The following is a 15724-nucleotide window of genomic DNA, read 5'->3' on the forward strand; positions in this document are numbered from 1 at the left end:
TACCATTTCATCTGGACCATGTGATTTTCTGACATAGAGGTTACTCAAGTGATTCATTATTTCATTCTTTGTTACTTCTCCCACTTGTCATCTCTCAGTTCTATGTTCTCCCCCATAAACATTGATTTAAAATGTTTGTTCATAATTTCTTCCATTTCTATTTCCTCTGTGAATTCTATTCCTTCTTGTTGTAGTTTCTCTAATTCTTGTTTGTTTTTCAGTTTGTTGTTTACAAATCTATAGAATAGTTTTGGTTGATCTTTACATTTTTTAATGACATCCTTTTCGTGTTTTCTCTTTTCTTCTCTGCGCACTTGTTCATATTCATTTCTATAATCAGTATATATTTTCCATTTTATGAGTTTTTTGTCTTTCCTCCATTTTATCCAAGCTTTATCCTGTGGTAATTGTTATTGGGAATCTTAGTGTTTACCTTAGTTCGGGAAACTTTCCTGAAAGTGTTATTTTCTTCGATTCAGGAGCCTTTCTTGAAACTTCGAACCACGCCTATCGTAACTATAAATAAGATACAATTAAATTCCCCTCCTCTTTATTTTGTTTATTAAATCTATGTAACAATTTTGGTTTAATAAATTGGGAATTAACTTTGATAAATTACTTAAAGTAAATATTAACCTGTAGCCTTCTGAGCTCTTTTCAAACTCGTAAGAGCCCCTTGGAATACTGTGCGCACTAATGTCAGAAAAGTAATCAGATTACCCTGAGCTCAGGACAAAGAAGGACTTCTTTTTTGGAAGCCTCTAACCAAGGGATCAAGTCTACAGTTCAGAAGGCCTTTGAGATTTTAGAATTTCTAAAGTATCTACATTTAGAAAATCTATGCTGGTTAAAATAAAGGTGACCAGTAAGTTCTCAAATGTATTCCTGAAATGTTAAACTGTAGTTTTCATAATCCCTTTTATCTTTTAACTCTCAACATCTTTTGTTGTACCAAAATTTTTCATGCCCTTTTTCTTGTTTTTGTCTTGGAACATACTTTTCCACTCCTTCCTTATTAATTGTTGTCAAAATTTTCCATTTCTCTTCTACTGTTGTTTCCTCTTTTTATATCCTTTCCTAGTCTGCTTTTTGATTTTTTTTTTCTCTTTTTATCAAAATTTGTTTTTCCATACATCATTCTTCCCTTTTTATATTGTTCATTTTTTCTCAGGCATTTTTTTTCATTTAGTTCCAGTTCTACTAATACGTGGTCACTTTTACTTATTGGTGTCTTATATTCAATCTTGTCCACTATTTCAGGTTCTGATGTTATCATTAGGTCTAGTCTCAATGGCTCTTCCTCATTTCTGTACCTAGTATTCTCTTGTATCCATTGTGTCATTGTATGTTCTATAATCATATAAAGTAGTACATTTCCCCATAGGTCATCTCTACCCTTCAATGTCATTTCTTTCCAGCAGATTTATTTACAATTTAAGTCATCCATTATAACTATTCTTTCTCCGTCTTCCATTATCTTATTTAATGTTATCCTTGTGTCTTCTAACATATTCTTGTGTTCTCTCTCTTCCCATGAAGCCATTTTAGGAGGCACATAATTTACCACAAACTTCCTGCTCTTCTTGTCCCTGTCCTCCATTTCCATCATGATCATTTCCACTCTATATTTTCCATATGTAACATTTCTCACATTTATATCCTTAGTCAGGAACATAACTCCACCACCTTGTTTTACTTCTCAGTTTCTAATCCAATAATTATATGCACCATGTCCTACAGTGTTGGGTGGTAATGGACCTTTCAACTTTGTCTCCACAATTCCCATCATGTCAGGTTCCTTTTCCATCAGGTAATCATTCAGTTCATTCAAGTCTGTTATTAATCCATCTATATTTGTGTAAGACACTTTTAATTTTCTGCTACCTCCATCCTGTTTTCATTGTAGCTTCTGTTTTTCTCTACTATGAACCATTTCCTCACTTTCATATCCACTACTCTCCAATAGAATTTCTCATTGACTGTTCTCTTCTTGTTTTTTCCTGAGCTTTGATTCTTTTTGTTTTCTCATCCTCTCTTTCCTCTTTATTCATGTCTCTTTTTGTCCATACCTGTTTGTACTGATCACTTTCTGCTAGTTTTCCTGTTTTTGATAAGACATTTCCTGCTGTCGTTTGTGACCTGAATTTAACCTTTGGTCTGGTCTTGTCTACATTGTATTTCCCAAGTCTAAATATTTCTTCAATTTCTTTCCCTATTTCCTGTTCACCCTCTTGAAATATTCTTAGTACCCTGTTCACTCTTTCTCCTCTCTTACTCTTGTAATCCTATTTTGATTATGCTTCTCTTCCATTCCTAACATAATTATACATTTCTTTTTATCTGCTGAGTCTCTTACTATATTCTCCGTCTCTCTCATCACTTTAATAACTGTGTCCTTAGTGTGTTCCTTCATCTGTTGTTTCACTATATCTCTAAATTAAATTTTACTGTTTTCCTGAACCTTTTTCCAACCACTTACCTCTTTTTCTATGGACTCCTTATTCTCGTTATTATGATTCTTTAATTCTTCATTCACATTCTTAACTTCTTTTAACTGTCTTTTTAATTCTTCTATTTATTTAGGTTTTGGTTCTCCTTCTTTAGTTCTTCCAATTTATCAACTCTTTGTGTAATCAGTGCAAGTTGACTGAACCTAATCTCCCGCTGTTTGTTAATTTTTGCTAGTTTTTCCTCTAGACTTGCTAATCGGGGGAAGATGTCATCTCCTTCCTCATTAAATCCATGGAAATAATTATCTGCACCTTCCATCGCGTTGCTCTTATCTATATTTTTAATTACTACATTTCTTTTAATTTCTTTGACTTTACCTCTGTCGGCTGTGCACCTTTTGTTGACATTCCTTCTGACTTCCAGGGCCTGTTCGTCCCCTTCCTCATTTCCTTCCATTTTCCACAGTAATCCTTCCCCTTCTCCCTTTTCTTCACCTTCCCACTACACCATGAGCTTTCCCCTTCCCTACAAATACAACACAGGTACTTCCTCATCGTTGAATCCATGAAGATTTGGTTTTATTCCAGAGTCCAATCGTCGCCGTCTCTCTGCCGATCGTGTGTATTTACCTAGTTGTATTTTATGGGAAGGGGAGCTATGCTCGTGGTGTCCAGTGTTCTAGACTGTTTTTAAATCCATGTATCATTTTTGCACACACTGCATTTTCATCTATCTTGTTCCAAATGTCTATTACTCTGTGGGGAAAGGTGTTCTTTTTCATGTCTCTTCTATTGTATTTACCTAGTTTACCTAGTATTTTGCAGGAAGGGGAGCTACACTCGTGGTGTCCCGCCTTTGTATCTTCCAGTGTCTAGTTTGCTCTTGTACTCATGAATGGTTTTTGCATACACTATTTCATTGTCCAGTTTGTTCCAAGTGTCTACCACTCTATGTGGAAAACTTTCTCTTCAGATCTCTTCTATAGCTATGTTTTTTTTTATTTTCTTTCCATGTCCTCTTGTGCTTCTCTCGTTCCAGTATAAGAAGTCCTCAATATCGAGTATTTCTGTGCCCTTCATGATTCTGTAGATGGTCAGTAGGTCACCTCTCTTCTTTGCTCCTGAGTCAGTAGCTCCAGTTTAGCCAATCTCTCCTCATATGACAAGTTTGCAAGTGCAGGTACCATTTTTGTGGCTGCTCTCTGGATTCTTTCTATTTTCGTTATATACTTTTTGTTACTGGGTGACCACAATATCGCTGCATATTCTAGTTTAGCCCTTATCAGTGAGACCAATATTTTTAAATAATTTCTTCGTCCAAATATGTAAATGCCACTTTTATTGATCTTAGCAAGTTGTAGGATTCTCCGACAAATTTGTTTATCTGTTTATCTTAGGACAAGTCGTTTGAGATAATTACAGCCAAATCTTTTTTGGATCTCTCCTTCTTTACCTCCTTGGTTCCAATTTTATATTGTCCTGATAGTCTAATTTTGCTTTTTCCAAACTCCATTATGCTACACTTGTTAATATTGGAAGTCCACTTCCCAGTTCTTGCTCCAGTTCCATACCTTATTCAGGTCTTCCTGCGGTGATTCGCAATCCTTTTCAGTTTTTATTTTCCTTAACAGTTTAACGTTTCTGCAAAGAAGCTCGTGTAACATTTCACATCATCATCCATGTCATTCACATAAATAGCAAACATTATTGGAGCCAGTACAGATCCTTGCGGTACTCCACTGATCACCTCTTTCCAACCTGAATATTTTTCTCTGAGCACTACTCTCATCTTTCTACCAATCAGGAAGTCCTCCATCCATTTTAGTAGGTTCCCTTGTATCCCTCCTATAAGTTCAATTTTTTTTTTTAATATATATATATATATATTTTTTTGTGGTACTTTGTCAAAAGCTTTTTGTAAGTCCAGGAAGGCACAATCAGCCCATCCATTCCTTTCTCGCACTATGTCTATTAATCTTGAGTAGAAACATATTACGTTTGTGGTACATGATCTTCCTTGTCTGACCCCAAATTGTCTTGGGTTTATTATATTGTTGTCTTCCAGGTGTTTTACCCATCTATTCTTGATGATTTTCTCACAAGTTTTGGCTATAGTGCTTGCAAATGAGACTGGCCTGTATTTAGCTGTTTTTCCTTGATATATTGGTACAATGTTAGCATTTTTCCAGTCTCTTGGTATTTTTCCTTTAAGTGAGCAACATAAGCACATAAGAACGAAGGATACTGCAAGAGACCATAAGGCCTACACTAGGCAGCTCCATATCCATCACCACCTGTGATCCCCATCCATAAAGTTGTCTAATCGTTTCTTAAAACAACTGATAGTTTCAGCACTTACTACATGGTTACTAAGTTTATTTCATTCGTTGACCACTCTTATTAGTAAGCCAATTCTTGCCTATTTCCTTTTTAAATGTAAATTTGTCCAGTTTATAACCATTACCGTATTTTCCGGCGTATAGTGCGCGACTTTTTTCCGTTGGAAGGGCCTAAAAATGGGGGGTGCGCATTATCTACGGCCTACGATAAAAATTCTGTGGCTGTGTGTGTAATTTTTTTTTCACAACGTGACGATGTTGGCCGTCACAAAGTCGGGAGGCACACTTCTCCGTGACGTTCCGTGAGAACAAGAAGAACAGCCATGGTGACATGAAAGAATATGCCAGCATGGGCTACCATATATAAATATTTGGTATAGGTAGGTATCTATCGAATCTTATTTTTCATGTTTAAATAGGCCTAAACACCATGAAACATGATCAATATTCATGATATTTGCCCATGTTCACTGCATCTTAGTTTGAATTTTTATGTTGGCTTTGTTGCTTCACTTTAGGTATGGTACAAATTCTGTTGCGGCCGTTCATAAAATCGTGTCAAACACCTGACTACAACACCCTCTTTCGGGAGTTATATTAACTAAATGTCACCTCGATGAGAGACTGTCCTATTTCACCACTGTCATTGCAGGTTCAAAGCTAAAATGAAACAGTCTGTAGTTTGTTTCAGTATTAGATAAAAAAAATGGTAAAGACGAATTATTTCCTCAAGATATAAAATGAACATTTTCTGTAAAAATCCCGAAATTTTTCTGTATATTTTACTTTCAATAAACTTTTTTAGATCATATTTCCAAACTAAGCTACAAAGTAATAAGGGACCAACGCACAACATGAGTCATATACCGGTACATGTAGTTCCGACTTTTTCTTAGTTGTGTCCTGATTGATGCCTAAACTGACACTTGATTTAGTGACAAATCAACAGATTTCCCAGCGGTGGCTCTAGCCAATGAAAAATACTTCTCCATGTAACCTCGTTCACATGATATAAATACCGAGGTAAAACTGCGTTATAGACAAATGCGATCGGGCATGCGCGTTATACGTCGGTGCGCGCTATCTGTGTACTGAGATAACGAAGTGCATGGGTGCGCATTATAACCCGATGCGCATTTTAAGCCGGAAAATATGGTACTGCGAGTCCTGCCCTGTTGTTTTAATATGATGACCTTGTTTGCATCACCCTTATTGAAGCCTTTGATCCACTTGAACACCTCTATTAGATCACTCTACGTCTTTCCAGAGAGTGTAAGTTAAGGTGCCTAGGCCTCTCTTCGTAAGGCAAATTTCTGAGTCCATGCATCATTTTGGTCATTCTTCTCTGTACTGATTCTAGTGAATTTATATCCATTCTGTAGGACGGAGACCAAAACTGTACCGCATAGTCAAGGATGGTTCTAACTATTGCTAGATAGAGCTTAATAATTACCTCTGCATTTCTATTTGTTACCATCCTAGCAATGAAACCTAATGCTCTGTTAGCTTTATTCCTGGTGCTAATGCATTGTTTCCTGGTTTTTAAGGTCAAGACTCACTAGAACTCCCAAGTTTCTCTTGCACTCAGTTTTCTCTAAAAGTGTGTTATCCAAGCTGTATCTATTATGATATGTATTTTGTCCGTTAGTTCTTTGCATTCTTTTAGAACCCAATTTGCAATTCCATCCGGGCCATGTGATTTCCTGATGTCAAGGTTTGATTGATGTTCCATTATTTCTTTTTGTGTTATTGTTATCTTGCTCATGGGGGGAGATTGCCTTTCATTTCCTTCATCCCAATATTGTGCTTTATCACTAGTGAAGACAGATTTGAAGTAATTATTCATGACTTTGGCCATTTCAAATTCTTCTGTGTATTCTATATTCCCTTGGCATAGTTTCACCATTTCCTGTTTGTTTTTAAGTATATTATTCATGTATTGATAGAATAACTTGGGTTGCTCTCTGCATTTATCTATAATATCCTTTTCATGGTTCCCTTTTTCCTCTCTTCTCACTTAACATACTCATTTCTATAGTTTATAAACTTGCCATTCTCCTTTTTTTTTTTTTTTTTTTTTTTTCTCCATCTTTTCCAAGCTCTGTCCCTTCTATCTTTTGCCTCACTGCATCTTTTGTTGAACCAGCATTTAATGTACACTCTAGCTTCTGTCTTGGTACATGCCTATTCACCCCTTCATTGTAATTATCCATCAAGATATCCCATTTCTCTTCCACTTTTGTCTCTTCCATGTAAAATTTTTCCCAGTTTGGATTCTGGAAGAATTTCTTTAGTTTTGCTAAGTCCGTTTTGTTGTACATCAATCTTCCTTTCCTATGCTTTTCATTTCTCTCAATGTATATTTCTTCCTTTAGTTCAGTCTCAATGAGCATATGGTTACTCTTTCCAGTTGGTGTCTTGTATTGAATTTTATCCACAATTTCAGGTTCACTGTGTCACTATATTCCATGGTCATGTCCATTAGTACATTACCCCACAAGTCTTCTCCTCCTCTCACTGTCATGTTCTCCCAACAAATTTCTTTGCAATTGAAGCCCCCCATAATTACCAGATTACCCCTGCCCATTAGTGTCTCATTTAATGATTGCCTTGTATCTTCTAGCATTTTCATATGCTCATTCTCTTTCCAAGTGTTCATTTTTGGGGGTGCTTAAGTCACCACAAACTTTCTACTTTTCATGTTCTTGTCTTCGACTTTTATCATGATCAGTTCTACATTACCTTTGCCCTCCACAATTTTTGTCACATTCAATTTTTTCTTAGCCAAGAACATGATTCCTCCCTGTTTCTTATCTTTGTTTTTAATCCAGTAATTGTATAGTCCATGTCCAACATCAATGGATGGTATTTCACCCCTTAGTTTAGTCTCCACAATTCCCATTATGTCTATTTTTTCTTCTAGCAGGTAATTGTTGAGTTCATTCAGTCCTGAAATTAATCCGTCGATGTTGGTATAGGCCACTTTCAATTTTCTTCTTTCTCCTTTTTTTTTTTTTTTTTTTTTTCCGAAATATGATGTACCATTTCCTCAGTCTCATGTCAATTACTCTCCAATAGAATTCCTTGCTTTCGGTCTCTGTTCTCTTTGGGTTTTTTCCTTTGCTTCATCTCTTAGTGTCTTCTCTTTTTCTAATTCCTCAATACTCATTTCTCTTTTTATCCATATCTTATTGTACTTTTCACTCCTTGCCAAGTTACCTACTTTTTCAAATATGTCTACCATTTGTGATCTTAGTTTTATCTTTAGGGGTCGATTTCTATCCTTAGAATAGTGACCAATCCTATATGCATTGTCTACGTCTTTCCTTGCATCTTGGTCTCCATCCTGAATTTCTTTTAGGATTGCTATTGCTGTCTCTTTTTCTTCTTTTTCTCTCATGTACCTCGCCAGACCATGTTTTTCTTTTAGTCCATATACCACAATACATTTTTTCCTATCCACTGTGTCTCTGACCCAATTTGCTTTTTCATTAATTACTTGGATAATTGTGTCCTTTGCATTTTCCAGCATTTGTTGTTGGACTATTTCTTTGAAAACAATTTCTTTGTTTTCAATGTTTTCCTTCCATTTCTCTTTTGGATACTTTCCTCACCTAAGTTCTCTTTGGTTTTTTAGTAATTTCTTGTATTTGTTGTTTACATTTTTTTTTTAATTTTCGCTATTGGTAGCATAATTAATTCTCTTCTTTTCATTATCACTCTTCAGCTCTCTTGTATCATTTTTCATTTCCTTAATCTCGTTTCTTAGATCCAAGTTAGTTTTCCTCAGGTCAGAAATTTCAATGTTTACTTGCGCTAAGTAATCCATTAGTCCAATGATTTCGTTCCTTAAGTCCATAATTTCAGTCTCCCAACGTATCCTATTTTTGCTCATTTCCCTCTCTATCTCTAAAATTCGACTTAAACTCCTTTCATACTAAATCCTGAAAAAGCATCATTGTGATATTCCCTCATGGTCACGAGTATCATAAAGTTTGTTTACATCAGGGTATGGTATGGCATTACTAGATGGCTCTGATTGGAAGTTGTCATTCAAGTCAGACTTTTTGTTATTTTCCTTGATTTTTTTTTTTTTTTCTATTTACATCTTAATACATTTAACTAGCACTGCAGATATTATTTCAGACACCCACAATTTCTCCCCTCCTATACAATACAAACCAGGTTTCCTTTGTTGTTGTTTATCCTCTTTGGGGCCCAGCAACGAAGGTGTTGTCGGTTCCTTGGTCGGCAGGTGTGTGTGTGTATTTACCTAGTTGTATTATACGGGAAGGGGAGCTATGCTCGTGGTGACCCATTTTTTTTATCTTGCAAGATCAGGTTTGTTCTTAAATTTTTGTATTGTGTTTGCACACACTATTTCTTCATCCAATTTGTTCCATATATCTATGACTCTGTGTGGGAAGCTGTTCTTTTTCAGATCTTTTTCTGTAGATATCCTTTTTGAGTTTCATTGCATGGCCTCTTGTTTTTCCTCTGTGTGATATTAAAGTGTTATTGATATAGTGATGAGGTATTTATTTGTGTTCTTTTGTCCAGTTGGTGAGAAGTGTTGCTGTAGATTTGGTTGGGGCTGTTTTGAGTCTGTAATGAACCATGTGTTGAGTGTATCAAGGTATGGCTGTATTATTTCTGCGGCTTTGTGTTACGATGTGTACATGTGATTGTTATGTCATCTGCGTAGGATGAAATTTGTCTTTCTGAGGTGTCTGGTGTGGGTATATCATGCATTTATAGATTAAAGAGCGGGAATGCCATAGAGTTGTAGTTGAGTGAGGTTCCTAAGGCTGTGTATTATATATACTTCTTTCAAGATTGTTGTGAAACTAGCTAGAAGTGGTTGAAGATATCTGTCTTGGATAGCTGTGGAGCCCATATGTTTCAGGTGGTGATTTGGTGTGTTGTGTGGACCTTCTATTTGTAAGTTTTTCAATTTCTTTGTAGGTTTTTATCTGTCTGCTGGGGAAGGATGGGGTAGCTTCTATGTTCAGCCTTATAGTCTGTATTTTTTTCATTTATAAGGAAATGGTGACAGATACACTGTTTAACCCATTCAACTCCGATGACAAGATTCTTGTTATTTGGTCAAATAAAACAAAAAATCATAAAACACCAAAATGTTTGATCAAACATTTTGGTGTTTTATGATTTTTTGTTTTATTTGACCAAATGACAAGAATCTTGTCATCGGAGTTGAATGGGTTAAGAAGAGAGATGAGCATAAGTATATGTGGGCAGGATGGTAGGTGGGTAGATAGTAGAGGGGGTGTTAATGGACTATGTAGTGGTGACCAAAAGGCGGATAGAAAGAATTTTGTACATGAATGTATTTAAAAGAAAGGGCAGTGGCTGTCAGATCATTATCTGGTAGAAGGGAAACTGTGAGTGAAGTAGGAAGAAAAGGGGAAGAAGGAAAATTGTGTTGAAGGTGAGCAAATTAAGTGTAAAGGGAAAATAGTGAACACCAGGTAAAGTGAAAAAGTATGGGAGTGTGTTTAGAAGATTAGGAGGGAAACTGAGGGAATAATTGTGGAAGAGCAATGTGGATTTAGGGAAGGAAGAGTGTGCATGTATCCAAGTCTTTTAGATATAAAAAAATGACAAAGGGTAAGGGATGCTTTAGACTCATGGATTTGGGGAAGTGTATGACAAGGTTGACAGACGTTATGGTAAGTGTTGTGGGTGAATGTGATAGGAGAAATATTTTTGAGAGGATAGAATTTTTTATAGTAGTAGTAGAGCTTGTATGAAAGTAGAAATGGAATGAAAAGTATTTACATGTCATTGGGTACTTGTGTGCTCAAACATTTTATAAAATGTGTGACTCATCAACTAGTGCCTAAACATATGCAGATTCCAAAGTCATATTTAGTACATAATTATGTCTTGAAAATTTTTGTTTTATGAATTGAAAGTTTATCCATGTAGAGAAAAAAATCATCACTCCTTTCATACTCTTCTTGATCATTTCATTAAATTTTTCCCAATGTCCTAACCATGAAAATATTATTAAGAATGAATTTACTTATTTTCAGGACCTCTCTGCATTGATCAAAGACCGGAATGTTTTCCTTCGACAACGGTCGAACCAGTTCCTCCTCTCCTTTAGTTTTTGGCCCCTGCCTTCATCGCGTGAAGGAGGAAATATATATGAAATCAGATCTTATTTCTTAAAGGTATGTGTTTGGAGTGTGCATCAAGGGGGATGCTAAAAGAAATAGAGTAATACAGTAAACCCTCACTATAACATACATTGGAACACCAAATTTCATATCGATAAACCCTAGTAAGACCAACCAATTATTTGTCTGATGTAACAAACAAGGTATATGTGGTGCAAGGTTCAGTATGGATGGCGGGTGCATGGAAAATTAAAATATGTATGTATGTATAGTATGTACTCTTGGTTATAAAGACCAAGCCTTCCCACAATTAGTTTGGTATATCGAGGGTTTACTGTATGTGTATATTATGTTTCCATTCACTCCATATACCCACATTAATTAAGCATACCATATGCTATTATTTTACTCATGCTGTTTTCCTTCCTACAATGTTTTGAAATTTATATTGTGCTGGTAGTGGAGAGAGGTGTTGATACTCCAGAACTGTTTTGAATGATTATTGGGGTTGGAAATGGTACTAAGGGGCTGTTTACCAAAATTAATAGCATATAGGGTACCTTTGGCCCCTCTTAACCACTTCAGTATGATGACACCTACATAGGCGTCATGAGGCTCAAGTGGGTACACAAGGATGCTGGTGTTGGCATCTTGATTATATATATATATATATATATATATATATATTTTGTAGTTGTACATGAGTTACCACAAATTGGTTACAAAATAGGATGAGAGAATCACAATAGAGGTATAAAGAAAAAAGAAGGGAATTAAAGCATAAGATAAAGGAGGCAAAGAGGAGAGCAGATGTGAAATGGGGTAAGAGTATGACAAAAAAGATGTATTGTAAGGAAATTAAGAGAGGAAGAGGTGAATCAAATAGAGAAGGAAAGGTAAAAGGTGCTAGTGGAGAGATGATAATGGAAGAGAAGGCAGTAAGAGGAAGGTGGGCAGAGTATTTTAGGGAGTTGCTAAATGTGAAGGAGGATAGGGAAAGGTAGTTGCAGTGGGAAGTACTAAGAAAATGACTGATGAGTGATGAAAATGGAAGAGAAATAAAGATGAAGTGAAAGTAGTAATTGAAATGATGAGAGCAGGTAAGGCACCTGGGTTGGATGGGTGTCATGCAGTGTCTAAAAAAGGAGGAAAAGTGATGGTGGATTGGCTGGTGAGGTTGTTTAATGTTTGTCTAAAAGAGGGAAAAGTGCTGGATGACTGGAGGAGCGGCTGTATAGTTCCACTTAACCCCTTCCATACTTAACAAGGTAAAAGAGGGCAAGTGTGAGTGCAGTAGTTTCAGAGGGATCTGTTGAATGTAGTTGGGAAGGCTTATGGGATGGTTTTGATTGAGAGGATTAGAAGAAGAGAGGGAGTAATGGGTGAGGAACAGTGTGAGTTTATGACAGGTAGGGGTTGCGTAGATCCAATTTTTGTGGGAAGACAGATATGTAAGAAAGCTTTAGGAAAAGGTAAGGATGTTTTTGGGGCCTTTATGGATTTGGAAAAGGGTTATGACAGTGTAGACAGGAGAGCACTGTGGGAGGTATTGTAGATATATGGGATAGGAGGAAAGCTGTTAAGAGCAGTCAAGAGTTTTTATGAGAGGAGTAGAGGCTGTGTTAGAATTAGAAATGAAGAGAGTGAGTGGTTTGAGGTAAAGGTGGGACTTCACCAGGGATGTGTTATGTAGCCATGGCAATTCATTTCAGATGGATGGGGTGGTATGAGAGGTAAACACGAGGGTAATGGGTCGGGGATTGGAGATAGTTAAAGAAAATTGCAAAAAATGGGAGATAAGCCACTTGTTGTTTGCTGAAGACACTGCACTTGTAGGAGGATCAGAGGAGGGATTAAGGAAGTTAATGATGATGTTTGGAAAGGTGTATAAAAGAAGGAAGGTAAAGATAAATGTGGGTAAAAGTAAGGTAATGAGATACAGTATACAAGGGGAAAATATGGCAGCTAATTGGAAGCAAGTATTAAGGGAGAGAGACTGGAGGAAGTGGATGGCTTTAGATATTTGGGTGCAAATGTGGCAGGAAAGGGAAGAGTGGAGGTGAAATGTAGATCGAGAGAAGCAAATGTTTTAGGGGATTGAAAAGTGTGATGAGAAATACAGTCATTATCTGAGTTATGACCTAGACTGGTTCTGACCAACCAGTTGTAAGTTGGATTGGTCATAAGTTGGATCCCATTCAAAATGGCTTACACGAGGGTTATACTCTAGGATACATGATATCAATCTTGCGTTTTTAAGTAACTTTTTCTATTGAATGCTATTATATACAATCTGTTTACTGTTTATTTATCAATTTTATGCCTCTTAGTTTAATTTTTATAATTTATTCTTTGTTTTGTAATGTTTTAATACTGTACTGTATTTCAGTATATATATGTACACAGGTACTGTATGTATATACTATACCTGTATACACACACACACACATATTAAATATAACCTTGCTTACCATTTTTAAGGTTTTTAAATTGTAGTTTTCTTTTAATAGTTTTTCTTTTTTCTTAACTCTTCAATTGTTATATGTACTCTAAATATATGTGTATTTTAAGATCTATCTTTCTCATCCATTTTAATCCATTTTAAGTGTGAGATATAGGTACAGTACATTTATCTTTGCATACAGCATTGAGTAAATGTCAACAAAGATTTCCCATTTTCTCCTTGTTCCCATGGTATTCATGAATATGTCCCAATTTGCTTAAAAAAAAAAAAAAAAAAAAAAAAAAAAAAATCCTTCTGCTGAAATTCAGTTGTTCCATGGTCACTTTTTCCTGTGGAGGCAAAGGTAGTTCAAGGAGCTGGTGATGTCTGGCATTTTGGTTAGTAACAGATCTAATCTTGTGGCTTTTTCATCTACAACACATTTAAGCAGTTCACTCTAAGTACCTCCCTACCTTCTGCCCTTTTCCTCTTTCTCCACCTATTCTCCACTCTCAATTTACCTTCCACCAGGAAATGATCTGATATTCCCCCACTCTCTCCCCTTAGAACATGTACATCCTTAACTCTTCCTACTATACTCCTAGTCACCACTATATAGTCCATTAACGCTCTATCCGCCACCCTTCCATCCACCACCCTCTCCCATGTGTACTTATGCTTGACTTTCTTCTTAAACGCTGTATTTGCTATCATCAACTCTCTTTCAAGACACATCTTATGCGAAAAAAATATAATAATGATAAATAAAAAGAATCAAGATAAAATGAAAATATATATATATATATATATATATATATATATATATATATATATATATATATATATATATATATGTGTATTCACTGTGTGTGTGTGTGTGTAAAACACTGAATGGGTCCCAGTGATTAGAGATACACTTTAACAACCACAATGCACTTTAATTGTAAGCCATTAACATGGAGACCCAATGGGGGCCACATGCAGAAACTGAAATGTGGTATTGTCGAGGACTCGAACTCTTGATGGCATAGTTGGTTAGTTACTACGGCACTTGTCATGTGATTGCTGAGTTCGAGTCCTTGGCAGTACCACATTTCAATTTCTGGATGTGGCCCCATTGGGTCTCCCGATGCTGATGGCTTAGAATTAAAGTGCATTGTGGTTGTTAATATATATATATATATATATATACATATATATATATATGTATATATATATATATATATATATATATATATATACATATTGCTATAGTTGGGCAGCAGATCCTCTTTTAGGCAAATGTCATTAAAATTTGCAGCAGCTTCTGCATTCACGAGTTTTTTGCTGACATTCTTGACTTTTCTTATGCTGGCGCGCTGTGTCGTGCTAAGTTCTCTAATGACCTGGCCAAATAGCATTGGTGGAATAGGTAAAGGCATGGGAATTATCTTCTTAATATTTATGCAGAGCTTTCACCTAACAGGCATCTTCAGTGCTAATGAGTACAGTGTGTGGGAAATGATTATAAATACACAATACACAGATCACAAACACTTCAGTGCTGATTTGGTTGACCAATCAGGAAGCAGGACGCGAAGTGCCGCCCTCGGGCCTAGCGGCTGTGAGCCGTAAGCTGACCTCAGTGTCTTTTGATGTGGGGATAATGAATGGGTCCGGAGTCTGTCTGTTCATGGTAGGGTTTTTATCTTTTATGTATAAAGCTTCTAGGATATGAAGGTGTGTGTGGTTTGTTTCTGTCTGTAAAATAGTGATGTCTTCCTCCAAATTCTTTCTTGTCAGTGGGGTCTGATGTACATCTTCGTGGTGTCGCTTGATGGCGCCATTGGAGAGATGAAGGGTGAGGTGCCTCGTGAGCTTCGTCGTAGTCATCCCTATGTATGTTTCATTGAGGGCTTCACAGTTCCCTTTTCTACAGGAGTATTCATACACGAGATGGCTACGCTGAAGTTTCGGTGTCCTCTGGCAAGGGTTATTCTTAATAAGGAGTTGGGATGTCTTCATGTTTTTATAGAAAATAACCAGATCTATTTTGTCATTGTCGTTGGTGGGTTTCACGTCTTTGTAGATGATTTTTCTAAGGGCCTCCTCGTCGGCTCTATAATGGGTGGACATGGTGTTTTTGTAGAATTTTTTATCCTGGCTTCTACTAGCTTATCTGCTGGGGTTGAATACCATCTGTCAAGGTGCTTATTGATGGCGATTTCCACCTCTCTATTAGAGAAGCCATTGTTCACCAGGATCTGCGTCGCTCTGTCGAGCTCTGCGTGGGTTCGGGCCCAGTCGCTACAGTGCATCAGGGCCCTTCTGACATAGGTGTCGATTGTGGACCTCCGGTAGTGTTGAGGG

The 15724-nt window shown here is 36.5% G+C and overlaps 1 protein-coding gene across 6 annotated transcripts in view; it reads left to right on the forward strand.

Moving 5' to 3' along the window:
• The window catches only part of Nipsnap (protein nipsnap), a 175109-nt gene that overhangs the window by 38844 nt on the left and 120541 nt on the right, over nt 1–15724 (forward strand). For all 6 annotated transcript variants that reach the window (XM_076183542.1, XM_076183537.1, XM_076183541.1 and 3 more), the window contains exon 4: nt 10846–10986. In XM_076183542.1, the coding sequence (XP_076039657.1) occupies nt 10846–10986 (141 nt within the window). The remainder of the gene's footprint in view (nt 1–10845; nt 10987–15724) is intronic.

Source organism: Oratosquilla oratoria, chromosome 4 (genome assembly GCF_046742065.1).
Source record: "Oratosquilla oratoria isolate Oo_2021 chromosome 4, ASM4674206v1, whole genome shotgun sequence".
Taxonomy (NCBI): Eukaryota; Metazoa; Arthropoda; class Malacostraca; order Stomatopoda; family Squillidae; genus Oratosquilla; species Oratosquilla oratoria.